At 42.8% G+C, this 12,908-nt stretch overlaps 1 protein-coding gene across 8 annotated transcripts in view; it reads right to left on the bottom strand.

Moving 5' to 3' along the window:
- Positions 1-12,908, bottom strand: part of LOC119655610 (rho guanine nucleotide exchange factor 11) — a 181,848-nt gene that overhangs the window by 57,958 nt on the left and 110,982 nt on the right. For 7 of the 8 annotated variants that reach the window (XM_038061576.1, XM_038061578.1, XM_038061571.1 and 4 more), the window contains 3 exons: positions 6,755-6,932; positions 413-535; positions 20-321 (listed from right to left, as the gene is read on the bottom strand). In XM_038061576.1, the coding sequence (XP_037917504.1) occupies positions 20-321; positions 413-535; positions 6,755-6,932 (603 nt within the window). The remainder of the gene's footprint in view (positions 1-19; positions 322-412; positions 536-6,754; positions 6,933-12,908) is intronic. The other variant, XM_038061573.1, reaches the window with a different exon arrangement.

Below are 12,908 nucleotides of genomic sequence, written 5' to 3' on the forward strand. Positions count from 1 at the left end.
CGCCAATTATAAAAATTACCATTTATTATCTCTTGTCGCTTCTTCTCAATATCCGATAACGTGGCCAAAATTTCTGCAGCAACATTTGAACTCCAGTCGGTCTCTAAATGATCCGGTTCCTCTTCTTCGCTCTCCAGCCATTGTCTGGATGTCACACCCGACGTAGCCGTCGCCGCCAATTGGGAAATATTTATGGAATTTGAGATTGAAGGTCCAGTCACTTGTTCCAATGAAATACTAGGACTTTCCAGGCTTGTGGACGATAGACTGGAGCTAGAACAACTTCCTGCATGATTCGATAATGCCAGATCTTGTTCATCGCTGTGAAAATATATTTATAATTAGACAATTCACTTACAAATGCATTTTTCCACTCGAACATTATTTGCAAAAATTATCAGAGAAATCTTACTTTGTTTTTGTTAAGCTAGGATCTGATGTCTTTCGACGGTTATTACGACTACGTTTCTGTGACAATCTCTCCTTATAAGACTCCGATCGATTAACCGAGACTGGCGCTGATTTCGATTTTGATCTGAAATTAGATAGGAAATGTCTTCAAACCAGAATGCTTAAAAAAACATCAAAGGTCGGTGATAAAAACTAATAAAGGGACCAGAATAGATTCCTGCGGGACGCCAAAGTAGGGGAAAGAAGGAATGGGTTGTGCAACCATCGCCACTGTGGTGTGACGCAGCAGGATGGGTTTGGGAAGATAAGAGCCAACCCATGAAATAAGTGGTATAGGAATGCTTGGAGACGAAAGCTTGGACAGAAGGACCTTGTGATTTACAAGTATCGAAGGCTTCAGCAAAGTCAGTATAGATAGCATGCACTTCCTGCCGTAAATTTAGATATTTGGCGACAAAGTTAGTGAAGTCAAGCAGGAGGAGATAGGAGAATGCAGAGAAGTCAGAGAATCTAATAGAAGGAGGAGATAGCTGGTCGGGACTGCGGGAGTTGCAAATGTGAGACCAGAAACGCATTGGACCTACGCTTAATAAAGCCGTATTGCTCTTTCACTTGAGGTGCCCAAAGTGGGAGGACAACCAGTCGCTGACATACCTTTCCAAGATTTTGAAACAGGACAAGATGAGCCAAATGAGAGGGTAATTCTCGGCAAGAGTGTAATCGCCACTTTTATAAATGGGGATGATGAGAGCCTCTTTGCACAAGCCAACAAAATTATTCTCTTCGAAGGTTTTGTTGAAAATAGTGGAGAAGGGAAGGGTGATGGACTTATCAGTTTTAAGCAAAATAGAGGTTTGGAAGACCGTCATAACCATTGCCGATATTGGCGTTAAGCTTGCCAATGAGGTACTCGACAAGGAGAGGAATAAGGAGGGGAGTGGTAGGAGATGCGAGGCAGACAATATTCACTAGCAGGAGGGAAGAGAAGGGTGGAGAAGGAACATAGACTGAGGAAAAGTAGCGACAGAGTAAATCACAAGATAGTTGGGAAGGACTACGGGAGTTGCGAATGTGGGACCAGAAGGATTTGAGGTTTTTCCGCTCTGGCCAGATATTTCTTTCTAGATATAAGTATTAAGGATATGACCGAGATACGCAGTTTTGAAAAAAAGCATAGATTCCAGAGAATAGGAACTTCTTCCTCGCAATATGTTTTTGACGTTTTTTGTAAACTTCAGTGATGAAATAGACAGAGTAAAAACGCAGGGAATTATGGAGGAGAGGATGCAATAGGGAAAATTATCTCATAAAATGGTAAAGAAAGCGTTCAGGACTTGATGAGACGTTAATGGAAAGGGAACGGGATCCCCGTTGATTGTCGCCCGGACTAAGTTCAACCCGCCGAAGTTCGCCTTGGGAAAGTTAAACTTAGCAGGCTTACGCACAACAGGGGAGTGTAGTCGGGAAATTTTCAAGAGTATGATAATTGGAAGGAAGGTTAAAAAGGACAAGATTGAGAGAACGATTTAAGTGATTTCTGAAGGGGTAAATTGGAAGGCGGTATAAGTACTCACGAAAGTGGATAAAGGAAGGGAAAGGTGGGTGGAGTTATTGAAGAGGGAAGAGAGTCCAGGGGTAATAGACCAAGAGAGCATAGGAAATGTTAAAGTCGCCACAGACAATGAAAGGAAGAGAGGGGAACAAAACGATTAGGACTTCTGATAATTTGTCGTAGAAATCTTCGTACAGGGAAGGGGGCTGAAGCAGGGAAAATATATACAGGATATGATAAAAGGCGATACGTTTGGCGGAATGACTCATACAGTGACAGAATTGTAGGTGGAGGAGGTGGAGGAAAGGATGATTTCGGTACAGAGACGGGATTTAATAGCTATTAAGACATGAAAATCATTCAAGTTCGACGAGGTAGGCGGGTGACTCGAAAATTTTCCTGAAGCTTAGTCCTCTGACAAGGCTTGATGAAGACCTCTTGCGGCCAAAAAGAAGATTGGGCGACAGTATTGAAAGTCTTGGGGATATGTCATTTTGAAGGAAGTTGTCACTATGTCTGGAGAGCCATCCTTCATCAGCTTCACAGATGGGAAGGGTGACAAGAGTTGAGTTGGCCTTACTTTGATATATTCCAGATATCGTTGGAAATGGTGGAGCACGCTTGCCCTGCCGCGAATACTTCTTTCCATAGAGAGACCACAATCGACTGGGGCCGCTGGAGCGACATAAGATCGGCCGTGGCCTGCGGTTCAGCGGTGGTAGGCGTCGATGAGGCGCACGGAGGCGCAAATGCAGCGACAGTAGGTATTGGGCAAGGCACAGCACCAGCTTTATCGGGAAAACGCTCGGAAAACAAGATAAGAGGAAACTCTATCCGCGATAAAGTGCGTCTAATACGTCCGCTCGACTAAGAAAACCAGTAGGCTCAATATTTTGAAGAATAGTCAAACATGACGGTACTTCTAAGTAGTAAAAAAGGATCCTCTACCCTTTTTAACGCAAAAGGTATTTGATTATAGACGGAATACCTGCGGAACTTTTGAAAGGAGGAAGTACAGCTCTGACATCGATCATAAATTTTTGAATAAAATCTGGACCGACGCAAATAGACGAAGAATTGGCACAAAAGTCGAATATGCTCTACGCATAAAAAATATTCTACTGTGAAATCCATAGAAAGATCGCCTTACTGGGTATAGGTTATAAGGTGCTGTCAAAAATTATTGATAGGAGGCTCCTTTCATAAGAAATACTACTCGAGCAAGAATTTTCATCCCGCGATGTCGAGAACGAGAGCTATCACGGAAAATCCGTCACGGAAGAGGCTGGCTGACCCCAGGGTCGACCAAATCGCCAAAAAAAAAAAAATCATCGGATTCAAGCGGACAATGACTTGATCGAAAAGGAAAGCGGCTCAAATTCCAGAAATACGAGAATTTTCATGCTACGATGCCGATAACGCGCCGAAGTGGCGGCTGATCTCCAAGCAAATTGAAAAAAAAATGTAAAATCGTTGGATTCAAGCGGATGGATGCTTTCATCGAAAGAGGAGGCGGCACAGACTCCGAGAACCGGAGTTATCGCGGAAAATCCGTCGCCGAAGAGGCTGGTTAAACTCCAAACAAATTGTAAATTTTGACAACCTCCGGGACGACAAAATGACCAAAAATGCAAAATGGGAGACGCCCCAGATTCCAAAAATCGAAGAATCTTCATCCTACCTTGCCGGGAACGCGAGATATCGTGAAACTCTATCGTGGAAGGGGCTGGCTGAACTCCTAGCAAATTGAAAATTTTGAAGACCTCAAAATAGCCGTCGGATTCCCACGAGCGATGCCTTGATCGAAAGGGAGGTGGCACAGATTCCGGCAATTCATTTTCACGCTAAGTTGCCGAGGACGTGAGGTATCGCGGAAAGTCCTCAGCCGAAGAGACTGGCTGAAATCTAAGAAAATTGAAAGCTTACATGACCCCCGGGGGAACAGAATGACCAAAAACGCAAAATCGTCTGAAAAGGCTGGCTGAACTCCAAGCAAATTAAAAATTTTGATGAACTCAGGGCCGACAAAATGGCCAAAAATGCAAAATCGTCAGATTCAAGCAGGGGTTGTCTTCGTCGAAAGAAGCAACGACACAGATTCCGACAATGAAAGAATGTTCATGCTATGCTACCGAGAACACAAGATGTCGTGGAAAATCCGTCGCCGAAGAGGCTGGCTGAAATCCAAGAAAATTGAAAGCTCCCACGGGCCCCGGGTCGAGAAAATGCCGAAAAATGCAATGGTCCCGTGAGCAATGCCTTGATCGGACTAACTCAAGAGCAAAACGAAAATCGAGTCCAGGTTAGTGGAAAGTGAAATTAATATTACGGGTTCTTACCATGCAGACCAAATAAGAGATAAAGAAGCGCAGTAAGTTGCGAGTTGGAGTGCTGTTTCACCAAGAAAACGTTCTGACTCACAAAGCCGCGGTTTCGATGGGTGCTATTTGAGAAATCGGATTCGAACTGCTCGAAAGCCCACTCTAATCGCCAGATCTAGGCGTCAGGGATTTGTATTTCTTCCTCCGAGGGATGAAATTTTAAGACAGAGTGTGGAAAATCTATCTACTTAATATAAATTTCAAGACCTTGAGGCAAGGAATATGTAAAAAAATATCATTCATCATTCCCCATATAGTTAAAATGTGCAGGATATCCAGAAAACCCTAAAGTAATAGCTTATCCAAAAGCAAAATAAGAACATATTTGCTACAAAACCTTAGAAAATGCAATCTAGAAAACGAAATCTAACCATTAGATTAGATTCAATAATTTTCGATATTTTATTCATTTATGAAAGGTAAAAAGATCTCATCAAAGCCCCATAATGAAATGAGCAAAGCAGAATATGTACATAAAGTGTGAATATTGGAATACCAAAAGGGTAATGGCGATCAAAGAGTAGTATGGGTCCCAGGGCGAAACGTGGTTTTCTACCCACGATGGAGCATAAAACCTGGGAAATGCCTCCTGAACCAACACTCAACAGCTCTACTACCAAACCTCCACGTGGTGATCGTTGGAAGTTCATTCTTAAGAGGAAACTGCAGACGGAGAAGGATGAAGGTGAGTCTTCCGCGCCTAAAAATGCGACAAATTGTATCAGCTGGTCGTTCAGGTTGGAGTTGGGTAGCGCTGACAATCCTACACTGGAAACGGAAATTACGAAGCCACGAAAGAAGCCTCGGACAGGATGGATTTTACTACGACGAATCCGGCAAAACGGAATATCCATTTGCGCCTTTTTTCTCATGGAACGTACGCTCTTTGTACAGACCGAATGGTAATGTAACAGCGTTGTAGGAGATGCGTTGGACAGGGGCCGCTTTCGTGGATATCAAAATCATGTTTAGAGATTTTAACAGTCAAGTAGGGACCGAGCCTGTATTCAGGCGATACGTTGACTCTTATAGCTTACATAAAGATACCAATGATAACGGATTGCAGATTATTCAGTTAGCAGCGAAATGGTTGTTGGAAGTACCTGGTTTGCGCGGAAAGCGGTCCACAAACATACATATGCCTTTCCAGAGGGGACCACTTTCAATCAAATTGACCATGTGCTGATTGAATGCCGCCACCTCTCAGCCTTGATGAATGTCAGAACATATAGGGGGGCCAATATAGACTCGGATCACTATCTCGTTGGCATAGTGCTCCGGACTTGGATTACAACACCGCCTACAATCCACTCTGACAATCAGGTGAAAGTGAATACTGAAACCATCCACAACAAAGTCCCTTTTAAACACTTACTTATAAAGATGCCGTGATAACCGCAGCTAACAGATGTCCTGGAAATGAAGTATCAACGAATGATTTTCACAACCACCTGAAGAGCGTTATCATCAATATAAAAATACTTGACCCCGGCCGCAAAAAAGTCGGAACGGCTGGTTCGACGATGGATGTAAGTTAGCAACAGAACACATACCGGGCAATACTGCATTCACAAAGAACACGCAAAGGCCTATCACGAACTCCATCGAGTGAAGAAGCGACTCCACAGACAGGGAATGGAAGCCTGGGAGAACCAACAAGTCTGTGAACTCGAGGAGTACGAGACGCAACCGCACCAGGCGCGCAAGTTTTACCAACAAATCAGCAGGATGAAGCCTTATACACCTTGATGTTCATCCTGTTGAAACAAAGAGAGGAATCTGATTTTCGACAGAATGGGCATAATGGAGCGATGGATTGAGTATTTTGATGAACTGCTCAACAACCAAAACATCGGTTGGAGGTCTCGCCAAGACGACAGACAAATGCTGTCACCACCCACCATGGAAGAACGAATCCGTGCAATTCATCGATCAAACGAAAACAATAAAGATAGGAGACTACAAATTTGAGACCATTGATAATTTTTCCTATGGTTGCGTTCAAGAGAAGACTCCTATGAAGAATTTTTGAGGTGAGGTTGGACGATTATGCCGCCTTTATAACCATGAAACCTATGAGCTATACCACGACCGTCTGGTTGTGGATAAAATGCAGCTTAACAGATTGCGACGGGCGGGTCACCTAATCCGTATGGATGAGGATAATCCAGCCCGGAAAGTCTATCTATAGTAGAAAAAGAAGACGAGGCAGACCCTGCGTCAGATGGAGCGATAGCGTGGATCAGGACGACAGAGAACTTTTAGGGATATCGAATTGGTGGATCTCAACGCAAAGCCACAATGTCTGGAATTCTTTACTAAGTCAGGCCTAGGCTGGATACCGGTTCTTGGGCTGTTGATGATGAAAAGGTTAATACGTCCCTATTGTATTAAAACTAGTTACTCTTACCGTTCTTTCTTTGATGTTTCCGGCTCAACATCAAGCGGATTTGTTTCGCTATCCACTGATTGTGACGTCCATTCACTTTGACCTGATGCTGTTGCACTACCTCCACTGATTTGTGCGCTCGAATCCGGTCGTCGATCCGACGGCTGTCTAGCAACAGACGCTGATAGCGGTCGATCTGCAATATGGAAAAAATCTCAATTATACATCTAATCAATAAAATTAATGATGGCATCAAGATACACAACAACAAGTACTTGATTATTATGATAAAAAAATTTACCGATGCTGATTTGTTTATATAATTCCAATCTTCGTGAACTTTTACGTTTTTTCAATGGTTTAGATCTACGATTTTTATAATTATTTGTTGTTTCTGAGATCTTGGCGGCAACTCTAGACGATAGAGAAGATGGCACCTTTTTATGAGAAATATTATCCGAGTCTTGACCTTCACTTATTGACTTAGAATCGACATTGATATTATTATTATTATTATTACTACTAGTACCATTATCACAATTTTCCTTAGGCTCGTCAACTTTGTCTCCATTAGGCTCTTCAGTTTCGTTATTTTTATCGGTTTCGTTTTCATCAGTTGTTATAGATTCCGCTGAAGTTTTCTCTTTATAATTTTCTTCATTGCCAGTCTTTTCATTTGATGTCGAGTCTCCCTGGTCCACAGATGTAAGATTAGGATTTTCTGAGTCTAAAGTCGTAATCTTTCCTGCAACTCCGGCTTCAGTTAACGATTTTTTCCGCAACCGTTCGAACTCCTCCCGACTAAGTTTTCTGTTTGAGCTGACTAGTTTATAAAGCGCATTTAGTTGATTCGAATAAGCTGACACATTCTTCTTGACAGCTGCTGAACAGTTTGAAATTATTTCTGAATTATTCAGAATGGGGGGTGCTGAGGTCTTTCTAGACGTTCCATATGTACGGCCTTTCTGATGTTCAGCTTTTGCCAGGTCAGCAATCTTTGTTTTTGATGTGCTTTTCATTACTTTATTGTTACGAAATTTTCTGTCATCCAAGGCCTTTTCTTTTTCACTATTTGTTGTGGATTTACTTGTCAGTTTGCGCGTAGGAGGGTCGGTAGCTGCACGCGAAGCACGTGGAACTTTATTTGTACTTTTCTCGTTGATGTCATCGATGGATGACGCTTTCGAAACATTCCCGGAGGCTTCCAGGCTCGAACTTTTCAACGATGATTTTCCCGCATTCCGAATACGTTTCTTTAGACTCGAAACACTCAATCGATCCGAGTCCACTGAGGACTGATTTCCGGGACGAAACCACATTTTTCTGTTTCTATTCAAACTTTCGCGATTTATTATTCTTTATGAAATCTTTTCTTTACATTGTTCACTTTTCAACACACACTTGTCTTGGCAAACGTTGAGTGTTATTACGAAACTAATCAATAATCCACACTATGATTGCTCTTCGATGTCTTACTCCTTTTCTTAACTGGTAGCAACATCGCAATTATTCAGTTACGAAGTAAACATCCAATCGAACACATAAGCACCCAAATATTTATCGTACAACAGGTACGAAACGGCCGGTTATAACTCGAAAACTAACTGCCGTTCGTCTAGATTCATTTCTACAAAAGGAGATGATGTCATTCCCATATAAACCGAAAGTAGTTGATATAAAAATTAAATTGCGAACGCATATTGTATATGTGGAGCTAAAAACACACGACCAAGAACAACTTCAAACATTATTTCTCATAAATTTTATCAACTGATAACAATTGATATTTTTTTAAAAGAGAACGACGTGACAGACATGGATCAATGTGTTATGTGAGTGGATATAAATAGAATAGCACATATCGAGAAGTCATTAGGCTTGATTAGTCACTTTATTTCATGCTTTTTATACATCACATAAGTTCCTATGCTGTCGTACTAGAGAGAGCTGCTTAGCCAAGTCTTCACCTCAATGAGTAATTATCGAGAACGCAAATGAGTCTTAAACAGAGTCGAGACGGTTATTCCCAGTTATTGGTCATTCTCACAACAACTAGAACCGTTTTAAGGAAAGACCCAAAAGTCTGACCCACTGACGAACATCTCTGCTCAAAGACCCAAGCTCTCTAGCTAGAAATATTTACCAAAACCCGATAAGCTCAATTGAATAAGGTGTATTATCGCGTCCATGTTCATTCGTCGTAAGCAACTCGTAAGCAATTCTTCACTCAAGACTTTTGGCTGAAACCCCAACGACTCCAATGGCTCTTGGCTCTTGAACGGGGAGTTTTATGGCATAACATCAGTGAATTCAGATTGTGTCAATATGTTCCGCGTGACATTAAAAAACTCGTTTTTGGAATATTAAAACCAGTCACATACCAACGAAAATTATCTTAGCTAAATGTTTGTATAATTCAAGTTTCTGTGTGAAGTTGAACAAAAAATTGTTAGCAGCTCCTTGATCCAAATGGTTTTTGAATTTCAGATGCATATATTTTGAGCAGTGAAATACATTTGCCATAAATAAGTAATCTTGAAAATGACGCAATGAGTGAAGAGTAAAGCAGAGACAGCTTAATGAATAGAACTAATTTTTGCCCGATTACAGTGTTACACATTCGTCTAAGATTCAGTAATTGCTGTAAACGTACGCGTAACCTCCGGTTGAATTATGGATAAAGCAGCGTGAATGTCAGAGAAAAATGCTCCTTTAACACGTGATATTGCCAAAACGTCATCCTCCTACTCTCTATAGGAGTGTTCCTGAATTGCCTTCAAAACATTCACAGGGGAGAGTTCGACCAAACTTGTGGAACTAGAGCCCAGAGCCTTACGGGCCTCTACATGAGCGAGTTCATTTAAAGGGTGCCCCGCGTGCACAGGGCACCATAGAACTTTTAAAAACTTAAAAAGGGGGTCAGAAGCAAGGGTATGTATTTTGCCAACTAGGTGCCAAGTCTGGAGAGAGTCTGTAATGATAACAACCTTCTCCTCACCCATCCTGAAAGCCACCTTGATGGCCTGAAGCACGGCGAAAAGTTCAGCCGCCAAAACCAAACTGACATCCAAGGAAAAACGTGAGACTTCCGTCCCATCCGGACCAACCACTGCACAGGCAGTCAGTCTTGGAGGTTTAATGTGAGTACCTTTCATGGAGACTCAATCCCACGGTCGTCTTAAGACACGGATTGATTTTGTGACCACAATCCGAGCCCCGCCGAAGCAAGCTACGACGGTACCAGTCTATACCAAGTGCATAGGTCAGCATTTATACTGGTGGATGCAAGACCTACCTAAATCTCTACCGAACTAAGGAGTACAGCACCCGTGTTGAAACGCAACACCACGCCGAGCCCCAAAGGTCTCTGTTCGCTTGAACGTAACCACAACCCCCATGAAGCTCCTAGTAGGAGACCAACCGCAAACAACCGAGCTGTACTCACATACAACAGGAATTCTCCCGAAGTATGTGAGTCCAGGGGCTATCCCGGTTCCCATGGTATCAGTATACCCATGGTAAGGTTTCGTGACCAATTGTCACTTCAGATGAGTCCCCGTGCAGACTCGGGTCTGATCGCTCTGATTAAGCCTTTGGAGCATTCGCCTACTGCATCACGGCCGGCAAGCCAATGCGATACAGCGTCTCCCGGTGCCCCCACTATGGAGGTTCACTTTGGCCAGTTGGTCTTGGTTCAACCGACAGGGTTGCCGCCCCGTTTTCCTCGCCGCCACCTCTGAGGACCCCACTGCACAGGCAGAACCACCACGCATGAGCGCAGCATCAGACGCGAGGACCAGAAAGCCCCTTGATTTGAAGCTCTCCACCGCCCTGCCACACCCAGCCGCCACTTGAGCTCTGCCATAAGTGGCTCCCAAATCATATGACAGGATAACCTGAATCTTTTTAGAAGTTGCGGAAATAACATTTGGAATTACAGTGTCAAACAAGCTGGAGAACTAGAGATCTGAACCACCAAGAAGTTCTTTGGCTGCCAGGAGAGGCCAAAGCAAAAATCTGGTGCAATGGGGTGATTGTGGTCAAAGCCAAGTATCTTCTCAGTTGAACTTAATTTCAAAATATTTTAGCGGATTCATAGCGGACGTAGCGGTCTCTATAATGGGCCTTACCGCAGATATACAGAAATTAATGGCGTTAATGGAGTGTGAGACCCCAACAAAAAACAGTTGAAAAATTAACCAACCTGCCTGCCTTTATGGTTTCAGGAATAATGGAGTTCAAGTGGTCTCTAACCGAACTCGCCCTCGTTATCTCCCTACCTAAGAAGGTGATGGATTTGACATGGGCAAAGGCAAGATTATTAATTTTAATGAGCAGAGGTGTTACTCTGCATTCGTATGCGACTTTCTCAGCATCAGCGGATTTTGTGGGTCGATTCATCACTATGGATGAGACTTGGGCCTATCACCATGATCCTGAATCAAAACAAGAGGCTAGAGAGTGGATTGAACCTGGCTCTTCGGCTCCGAAACGAATTCGTGTCGAAGAATCGGCCAACATCGGCGAAAAGAATTTTGGTTATGGATTATATGCAAACTGGTAAACCAATAAATTCTGAATACTATTGTAACCTTTTAGACCAGCTGAAGGAAAAAATTTATGACAAAAGACATGGTTCGCATAAGAAAAAAATTCCTTTTCATCAAGACTCACAAGGGCATTTTGACAATGGCTAAAATCCATGAATTCAAGTTCAAATTGTTGGAGCATCCACGGTATTCACCAAATTTGGTCCCTAGCGATTTCCATTTATTTCCAGACTTAAAAAATTCATGCGTGGAAAGCGTTTTTTAACAAATGATTAGGTCATAACAGCTGTGGAAGCGTATTTTTCAGACCTTCCAGATTCTCACTTTAGGGATGGAATTCATAAATTGGAATCTCATTGGAACAAGTGTATTGATGTTCACAGAGACTATACTGAATAATAAAGCGTATTTCAAGCCATAAAATTGTGTTTTTCTTATCAAACCGCAAAACTTATTGAACAATCTGGTATTTGAGGAGGGGGAGAGGCAAAGCCTCTGAGCACTCAGAGCTTAGCGATCCATTGCACTTGATTCCCCCGTCTAACGGAATTATTCGTTTATGTATAGCAGGATTTCCGTTAGGGGATGTGATGTTACCCGCTGCAGTTGGGAGCATATCAGCACCAAAAAACTGATATCGGATGCGTCCACAGGCGGGGCATTCACATGAAAAATGTTCCGTGGATTCCGCTTCCTCATTACAGGTCTCTTGAGTCATCTTGAATAATTCCTATTCTGAATATATGCATAGCTAGTAAACTATGGCCAATCAGAATGCCCACAATATTCCTGCAAGTTTTCTTGCTTTTCCACAGGATAAACTTTGTAGTATTTGTTTGGTTCTGACCAGGAAAGTTGAGTGTTGGGATCACGTCCCTTTCGCTGCTTTTAGGAGCCGATACTTGCAATTTGACGGTGCTAAGCTTGTATTGCAGCCGACAGACCATTTGCTCCCGAACCGAAAGTTCCCAGCCTATCGGCTCTTTCTCCTGCTCTCCTCCTAACCGCATACAAATGGATTGGTTGAGCTTATTCTAGTCACTAACTTGTTCCAGGACCTCGTCACCAGTACTATCCGATGTCTGATCAGGAGGTGGAGCACTGTCACCGAACCCAGCAGTTGAACTACATCTGCAAACAACGGCATCTCTTATATCGGATAGGATCAAGCGTGAATACATGTGAAATAAGTTTCATCAGGCACATTCCTCGCCAACCGTTGAATCTATTTTTTCAACGACAAGAAGGAGATTAACATAGACTGCAGTGCACCATCTATTCAGACAACTCTAGCAGGAAGTGGTATCATTGAACTACCATTGGCTGATAGCATTGACTCTAGATATTTAAATTTCTCAGCGCTATCAGCGGCAGTGATCTGCCCAGAACTGAGCGAATTAAATATCTCGGGTCAATGCTATCGGCCAATGGGGTATTGCTTAATGAAATTGTTTCACGCATTAATGCGATCTGGATGAAGTGGCATTCCACAACTGGTGTTCTTTGTGATCGACGTGTCAACGAACGTCTCAAATCTCGAATTTATCGTAATGTCATCCGTCCTGTCGCTCACTATGGTTCTCAGTGTTGGCCGATTATAAAAGACATTGAACGGCGTCTTGCGG

Source organism: Hermetia illucens, chromosome 4, assembly GCF_905115235.1.
Source record: "Hermetia illucens chromosome 4, iHerIll2.2.curated.20191125, whole genome shotgun sequence".
Classification (NCBI taxonomy): domain Eukaryota; kingdom Metazoa; phylum Arthropoda; class Insecta; order Diptera; family Stratiomyidae; genus Hermetia; species Hermetia illucens.